The sequence below is a fragment of the Eleginops maclovinus genome, chromosome 5 (assembly GCF_036324505.1).
Source record: "Eleginops maclovinus isolate JMC-PN-2008 ecotype Puerto Natales chromosome 5, JC_Emac_rtc_rv5, whole genome shotgun sequence".
NCBI lineage: Eukaryota > Metazoa > Chordata > Actinopteri > Perciformes > Eleginopidae > Eleginops > Eleginops maclovinus.
In genome coordinates this window covers 28,733,592-28,742,003 of record NC_086353.1, presented here as the reverse complement: position 1 = coordinate 28,742,003, position 8,412 = coordinate 28,733,592, and the positions used below count along the sequence as shown (strand labels likewise).

At 42.4% G+C, this 8,412-nt stretch overlaps 1 protein-coding gene across 1 annotated transcript; it reads left to right on the top strand.

The window, feature by feature from the left end:
• The first annotated feature begins 4,739 nt into the window (after positions 1-4,739).
• Positions 4,740-8,030, top strand: LOC134864294 (E3 SUMO-protein ligase ZBED1-like). Its single transcript, XM_063883147.1, has 8 exons — positions 4,740-4,748; positions 5,112-5,325; positions 5,446-5,993; positions 6,127-6,271; positions 6,386-6,617; positions 6,711-6,848; positions 6,967-7,038; positions 7,146-8,030. The coding sequence occupies exons 2-8, from the start codon at positions 5,228-5,230 to the stop codon at positions 7,509-7,511; spliced, it is 1,599 nt and encodes a 532-aa protein (XP_063739217.1). The 5' UTR covers positions 4,740-4,748; positions 5,112-5,227; the 3' UTR covers positions 7,512-8,030.
• Positions 8,031-8,412: the final 382 nt, after the last annotated feature.

The following is an 8,412-nucleotide window of genomic DNA, read 5'->3' as shown; positions in this document are numbered from 1 at the left end:
GTTCAAAAGATATTAAGCCATAAAGTTCTGCATAATTAGGGGCGTGGCCGATTTGAGTGACAGCTGGGGTTGTTATATTAAGGTTAGCCGCATGGGATAGCTGTCACCTCATCCACTCAGCTCTCTAAATCGTTGAACTTGACCTATCGGTCGTGTTAGGCTTTTCTGAGTATTTTAATACGAAATTCTGAGGGATAACATGTCTTGCTATGCAGTTAATTGTGCTAACAGACCATCCAAGGATTCTGTGGTTCGTTTTTTTCGGTGAGTGAAATGTTTTATTGAAGTGTATTATATATGTTAGCACCATTAGCAGGTATCGATTTTAAGAGTGCCTTAGGTCACCTCCTTATGCTGTAGGGTAGATTAACTTTACTGCAATCCAGTAATGACCGCTAAATTAGCTAACGTTATAGTTATTGGGAATAATGTTAACGAAAATATGTTCATTAAATGAAGTCCATCAAAGTATGTTGTTTAATGATGAAGTAGTCTTGCTCACGCTAGCTAGATTGGCTAGCGTTGCTATCGGTTGCTATCCTACTATCCTAGTGTCATTAACTTTGCACCAATATGACTTTTTTTTTAAATAGCGCAACCACACTTCAGGTTAACTTACCCCAAGAAACGTATTAAGCCGGAGGAAAATGTCAACGTCTGGTGAGTGCTGCGAGTTACAGTTCAGGTTAGCATATACCGGTAGCCTAACTTCTAGCTAGCTTGGTAACCTCGCGGTAGGAGGGCGTGTTCCAGCAGCCAGGCTTCATTCGCCCCGCCCCAGTTTCACTCACAACCCAACCCTTTAACCATTTATGGATTATCCGGGAGCAGGCGGAGTCAGGCACTGACAAGATGGCGCTGACAAGATGGCGGCCATTTGAGCTTCATTTGAGCTCTTCAGAAACCTATTGGCAAAGCCCGTCTACGGAAAGCCCCTTCACTCTCTATTCACCCCCATTGTACCGAATTTGGCTGCAGTTCACCTAGGGGGCGATCGCGGGCGAGTGCAGAATACATGGACCCCTATGGAGCTAGGCGGCTAGCTACATCATTCTCCTAGCATATCGTCTACAAAATCCAAAATACTACTGTGGTTTCCGAGAGGTCGACAGGGATTTTTCGTCAAAAGTGGAATAATCTGGGGGTCATAGCCTTTTGTTTTCTTACAGGTTGGGCAGTTGCGACCCAGGTTCTGCTAGCATCTGGCTAATGAAAGCCGATTGGTCAATGAAGAACTCGACTGGTTACGACCGAAGAATACGCTTTGTGGTACCTGTCCACAGAACATCAATAACGCTCTTAAGGTGCCAACCGCCGTTAAAAGAGAAGAAGAAGAAAGCTCTTAAGGAGGACTCTGAAAGGACATTACAATCGAACTTTTTTATTTGATTATGGTCAACTTTGGATGTACTGATCCTACCACACACATACATTGTATTGTAAAAATAAATTTGAAAGTTAACTGATTACGAGCATGTGTTTGTTTTCTTACCTTGAGCGTATGTTCGATATTGCTATATTGCTACCTTAAGGATAAATCCCGCTTTCTAGAACATTAAACATTAAACATTCCGTAAAAAAAAGTTGATTAAGATAAAGATGCCGCGTCAGTGTGCTGCAATTAATTGCAAAAATTCTCAAAAAAGGACTGTCCTATTTCAGCTTATAATCAATAATAATAGTATATAATCAGTCAATATTAAAAGTTCTCTGGTCCCACGGAGCCAAATCAGCTGCGATCGTATGCAGCTGTTGCTGCGAGGGAAAGGAAAGGGAAGGAGAGACACAAGGTGCCGTAAAGCAATTTATCACGCATGACGTCATCCGATTTACAAAAACCTAATTTTAGTCAAAATCAAGCGAATATAAAATACTAGCTATGTGTCGTTTGTGAGGATTATCCATTCCATGTTTAAAAAACTATAGCAGTGATTTAAAAAAAAATTATATCCAAAGAAATGTAGGAATCTATGGGTGGGGCTCCATAGGACCACATTCATTCTGCACTGGCCCCCCAGCGCCCCCCAGGTGCAGTACCATACCGGAACGGTTTTGAGAGTGAACGTTCTCGTCAATATTAAAAGTTCTCTGCTATGGGTGACGTCACTGAGGGTTTGTCCATTATTTTTACAGTCAATGATTGTATTGTATATATGAGTAGAGGGAGAAGGACGCGTGGAGTTACATACTAAACACACGGCCTCTACCTCTCACTTATTGCTGCTGCAATGATACTATTGCCTGTTTAATAACTGACAAACCTCAGAAGGATTGCATAATAGAATATCGTAAAAGAGAGATCCAGGACATCACTAACAAGATGGCGATGGTGACGTCATAAGAGGACCCGCCCCCGACGACGTCAGCCTAGAGAATCCGGAGAACCCCATGTGACAAGCGGCCAACAGGATCCAGCCCCCCACTACCAACCAATGAGAGCACGAGAGCGGAGCGCGTCTTATTTTGAAGTTGGTTATTGTATGGTCGGAAAGGGGTGGTTCTATAAAACATGTTTGTATTGTGAAATCGATCTCTCTTTTGTTCCGGACCGCCAGACCAGTAACTACTGATGAGCTCCACTCATTCAGCGGCCTGTGGACGTGTGTACCGGGCTATTGAGCCACAGCTGTGAAACTTTTGTAAAGCCTACTGCTGCATCCTTTTATTAAATACTCCTTTTAAAACTTATATGAGGAGCTTCACTTCGTTTCTTTTTAATCGACACCTGGGCCTCGAATAAAATAACATTTCCTACAAACTCAACAGTGTTCATATGGATTCTTTCTACACACCGTCTGCAAGGAACTGGATACCTTTCTACTCAGTTTGTCACAGAGTTACCGACGAGTGTATATTAGCTTGTTAGCAACTGAGTGTTAGCATTCTTTAATAAAGTGAATGTACTCTTAGCCATGTTATAGCTAACTCAGCTTGCGCTATTGGCTTCAGTTTGGGGTTTTTCGGCATGAACACCCTGAGGATCGTTATCAGTTTTGCTGCAAGTTGGTGACAGTGAGGAGTTTTGGACAATAGGAGAGAGCACGCCGTCGCTGGACACCTTCCCGCCGCCGTTGACTGCCATCTGAGACTGAGGGATCGGTAGAGTTGCAGTTTGGAGTTTGTAGGAAATGTTCTTTTATTCGAAGCCCAGGAGTCGATTTAAAATAAACGAAGCAAAGCTCCTCTTGTACGTTTTTAAAAGGAGTGTTTGATAAATGGATGCAGCGGTAGGTTTTACAAAAGTTTCACAGCTGTGGCCCAGTAGCTCAGAACACACTTGAACAGGCCCAAAACATGAATACAGTTCACGATGTGTTCACTGTAGAAGTTTTCGATACCTCTTAATACATGCATGTGTGTATGTACAAGGAATACACAATGCATAGGCAAGTGGTGGCTTTATTTATGACCACAGCATGAACAGTGAACATGTACGTTGCATGCCAACTAACAACTGAATGCCTATTATCTTAACACGTCACCGGGTGGCGCACCAGCTACGGTGGGCCTGCAAGGGTCATTTACAGAAACGGTGCCCTTTCAGCAGTCTCAGTGTCCCAAGTTAAAATGCTGGTATATTTTTTCAGAACTTTGACAAAAATACATTTAAACTTCAATATTTCAAAATATTACTTGTTTTTAATATATTAAATTGAAAAAAAGGACATAATTAAAATTATTTACATTTTTATATGATTGTTTTTCTGAGGTGTACAGGTAACTCTGCTTGTCCCCATCGACCATTACAGTAACAATGTGGCAAATTTTATGTGTATATTCTTTAAATAATGTATATGTTTTGTGGAAAATGCATCACTGCTACTCCAATTTCACATATAATGTGTTTTTCTGGGAAAAGTAATTACATTTTAGGAGAAATATTAGGTTTTTCCTCTGTCCCCGTGTTTAATTCAACTCCGTCACGCAACCGCCTCCGCCCCTATTTGTATGCATAAATGGTTTGATCCTGTGACATCACTTCAGGAAGTAGAGTCATCAAAGTCTCCAGAACAGCATGGTGCAACAAGTGGTAAGCTTCTCTCTCATTTCTTGAAATATTGTAAGACTTTTATAAACATATGGGTTCCGTCAAGCATAAGTACTCAACACTGTTGCGTGAGAAAGTCATAGTTGAGAAGGTTTTTATCAAAAAATGAATGAATGGGGGGGGGGGGCCCAAGCCCCAAGCCCCAAGCCCCAAGCCCCAAGCCCCAAGCCCCAAGCCCCAAGCTCTGGCAAAGCCTTGTCAGCAGTAGGGATGGGAATCGAGAACCGGTTCCTGTTGAGAACCGGTTCCTTGTGTTTCAATTCCATGGAACCGTTTGGCAGCTCGTTAAACGATTCTCTTATAGATTCCAGACCGCACGGTTTATGTAACGTTATTTACGCAGCAAGTTACACACGAATGATTCAGTAAGCTCGGCTTGACGTGGCGTAGTTGCTTGGTTACGCAGGTGACGCTCGTGATTCTTTTTACAAGTCTGAAATGGCACCCCTAAGGTTAAAACGGTCCAAAGTGTGGCTTCATTTCACATTACATAAGGATGGCAACAGGGCGTTTTGCAACCACTGCAAATTGTTGATAACATCGGCGGGAGGGAATACTTCAAATATGCATAAACATCTGCGCACACAACACGGGATAAACTTTAACGAGTGTCGCGTTTTTGATGCCCTTCGGAGTGACAGCAGCCAAGCTTCTACGACCACCGTGACCTTGGGGGCTAACACAGAAGGCAACTCTGGTGGTAAGTAGCTATCCCACTGACTAATCCTTAATGTGATTCCTAGTAAATTATGTACCACGCCATTTCTGGAAATAAACCCATTTCCTACCTCTCCTTGGGGTAATTAAGGGAGTTTATGTTTCTGGTTAATCAAGCCGTTCCTTGCTAGCATGTTTAATTAGCTTACTTGATGGCAAGGCATCCGTAGTTCTAGGGAAGAATTCTAGCTGTTGCTATGTAGCTAATGAAACATGCTAGTAAGTTGCGCCGCCGATTCAGGGAGCCAGAGAAAGGTGACGCTCATTTATTTAAATCAAAGGGAGGTGGGAAATTAGTTTATTTCCCGAAATTGCTTTTTCATCAAACAAATGCCTTCTTCGTTAGATTTAGAACAAGATGATGACCGGGACGAGACGGGTAGTCTGGCTGACTCAGAGGCTAGCAGCACTTGCTCCCGTTTACCTCTGGCTTCTATTTTCGTCGAGGCAGGCAGAAATAAAATGTCCCAGGCAAAGGTAGAAGAATGTCACCGGGCAGTTACCAAATTTGTTGTTAAGGGTTTGCACCCATTTTCTACAGTAGACGCCCCTGAATTTCGGTAGGTGAATGTGAGGTTGTTGTCAGATTATCAAATGTCAGATTAGAATAGAATAGAATAGAATATTTTCCTCCTCATTAAACAGATGTTTACACTCATTCATTTTCATATGTTTTCTAGGGAGATGACAAAGGTTCTCAATCCAAAATACAAAGCCCCCAGCAGGGAAAGCTTAACCAACCACTTAATCCCTGCTTGGTATGGTGTGGAAAAGGGAAATGTGATCTCTGAACTGAAAACAGTGTCAAAGGCAGCTATCACGGCTGATGGGTGGACAAGCTTTTGTCAGGATCATTATCTCACGGTTACTCTGCACTACGTGAGCAATGGCCAGGTAAAGGAAAAGGTCCTAAAAACCAAAGCCGTGTACCAATCTCAGACAGGCTCAGCTGTAGCAGAGGAGATTGATTACATTTTAGAAGAATATGGTGTACGGGAAAAGGTTGTGGCAGCAACTGTAGACAATGCAGCGAACATGGATGTAGCCATCAAACAGCTGCAAATTGTCAAATTTCCATGCTTCGCTCATACGCTGAACCTGGGAGCGCAAAAGCTGTACAACTGCACTGCCATATCCAATTGGGCAGCACGAGTTCGAGCAGTTGTTGTCTGGATGAAGAGGTCACACATGGCAAAAGTTGTTCTTAAAGAGAAACAAGACTTGCTCAGTAAGATACTCTCCTTACAGTACATTGCAAGCATTATACTATATGTACATGAAAATATACATGTATAGGTATGTGTATGTAAATTATTAGATAATAAATATTTACATTGTGTTGTGTATATGTGAACCCTCAGAGCTGCCCAAGCACATGCTCCTCCTGGATGTAAGGACCAGATGGAATTCCCTCTATTTGATGATGGAGAGATTCACCGAGCAGTTCCCTGCTATCCAGGCTGCAGCCATAGATCCACGCATAAGAAGACCCATGGAGAAGGAAAGGTGATATATATTTTAAATGATAATATGACTTAAACTTTTTTTAAAACTTTGACTGGTTTTGTTTTTGTTTATTTGTGCTACATACATCTTTTTCTGTTTTTATTTACATTGTAGGTTGGACAGAATAGGCAACGAGGACTTAAGGAAAGCAGAGGAGTTTGTGCATCTCATGCGGAAGCATTACACCTCCACACTGGCCGTCTCCAGCGACAAAAGTGCAACCTGCGGTGAGATTTTGCCCATCTTGCAGAAGCTGGAGCAACAGTACACTGTGCAGGAAGGTGACTCTGCGTTCACAAGGAGCATCAAGGAGAACATTTGGAAGGATCTCTCCAAACGCTACCAGGTAAGCACAACTACATTTAATCTTACCTTGATGCTTTAGGCCAATTTGTACCACTAGTCTAATGTCATCCTATCCTCCTTTTTGAAATTGAAGGGAACTGACATTCAGAGATTCCTGGAGGAAGCCACCATCTTGGACCCCAGATTTAAATACAAAGTGAAAAGTGATGCAGTCTGCGACAGGATCAGGGAAGCTGCAATAACAGCAAATACAGTGGCAGCAAGAGATGAGGTATTTTAATTTCTGTTTAAATTCTGTTTGTCTTATCATTTCATTTGATTCCATTGTGAGTGAGACCTTCTACGGCTCTGTGTTAAAAGTTATTAATGTGTTTACATCACTTCTCAAGCTCCCAGGGGAAGGAGAGACACAGAGGGAAGGCTGCGAAGATGGGGAGGAGGAAGAAGTAGAGGAACACTATGTAAGTTAACTCATTCATTTGTAATGACCTTTGGATGCTGTTTTGTCATGATTATTGACTTATATATGTTTGTTTGTTTTTTTTACTTCATGTTCATTTAATTTCAGGCACTGCCACCACCATCAAAAAAGACAGCCTTGGAAGAACTATTCGAGGAGGAGGACAACGAGCTGCAGTCAATCCGTGAATCACAGCCCCGTCTTTCCCTGGCTCAGAAGGTGGATCAGGAAATCCAGTTCTACAAAAGCCTGCCCTCCATCCCCTGCAGGGATAGCGCCGCACTGTGGTGGTGGAACAAGCAGGATACGCTGCCCTTGCTATCTGGACTGGCTGAAAACTACCTCTGTGTGCAAGCTTCCTCCACCCCATCTGAGAGGGTGTTCTCCACGGCTGGAGACACCATAAGCCCCGAAAGATCCCGTATCCTTCCAGAAAAAGCAGATATGCTCATATTTCTGAAAAAGAACTGTTAATTTTCCCTACTACTACTTGAGTGCACACACACACACACACACTCACACTCACACTCACACTCACACACACACACACACACACACACACACACACACACACACACACACACAGTGCTTGTGATTACATTGTTCTTGTAATTACATGATTCAGTATTTGTTATTTGTTGTTATTTGTTACATTTTCTTGTACAGAAAAGCAGATATGTTCATCTGCAAAAGAACTGTTAATTTTTTTTACACACACACACACACACACACACACACTACTTGAGTGCGCGCACACACACACACACACACACACACACACACACACACACACACTTGTTATTAGAGATTAATAAGTAACTGTCACAATAGAATATTTTTCATTAAAACAAAGATAAATGTTACATCAAACTGTTTATTCTCCTTTTTCCCCCAAATTGGAATCGATAAGAGAATCGATAAGGAATTGAATCGTTTCACAGAATCGATAAGGGAATCGGAATCGTAAAAATCTTATCAATTCCCATCCCTAGTCAGCAGGCCTGGTTATATCTTTACACAGGTTATTGACATGTCAATATTTTCAGGTTTAATTATGGCAAAAACAGCTGCAGAAAGGCAGAGGGAGTACAGGGCCAGAAGAAACGAGAAACCAGAGAAAAGGGAAAGCTATCTGAGGAATGAGAGGCAGAGATGGAGGAGAGATGTTGAGGCAGGAAAGAAGAAAGGAATCAACGAGTTGAGTGAGAGAGGTCAGAGGACAAGGAGAAAGAAGTGGCGCCAGGCTAAGAGATGTCAGAAGAAAAGGGAGCAGTGTGAGGCAACCCATCCTGTACCTGTACCTGAAACAGAAGGTCATGTGCTCATGTCACATGAGGCTACAAGGTTAGAAAAATACTTGTGTGGAGTCACAACA

Coding starts and splice junctions, on each gene's coding strand:
- LOC134864294 (XM_063883147.1), top strand. CDS start 5,228: ATGTCCCAGGCAAAGGTAGAAGAATGTCACCGGGCAGTTACCAAATTT. Junction 5,994..6,126: donor AGAGAAACAAGACTTGCTCA/GTAAGATACTCT, acceptor GTGAACCCTCAG/AGCTGCCCAAGCACATGCTC. Junction 6,618..6,710: donor ATCTCTCCAAACGCTACCAG/GTAAGCACAACT, acceptor TTGAAATTGAAG/GGAACTGACATTCAGAGATT.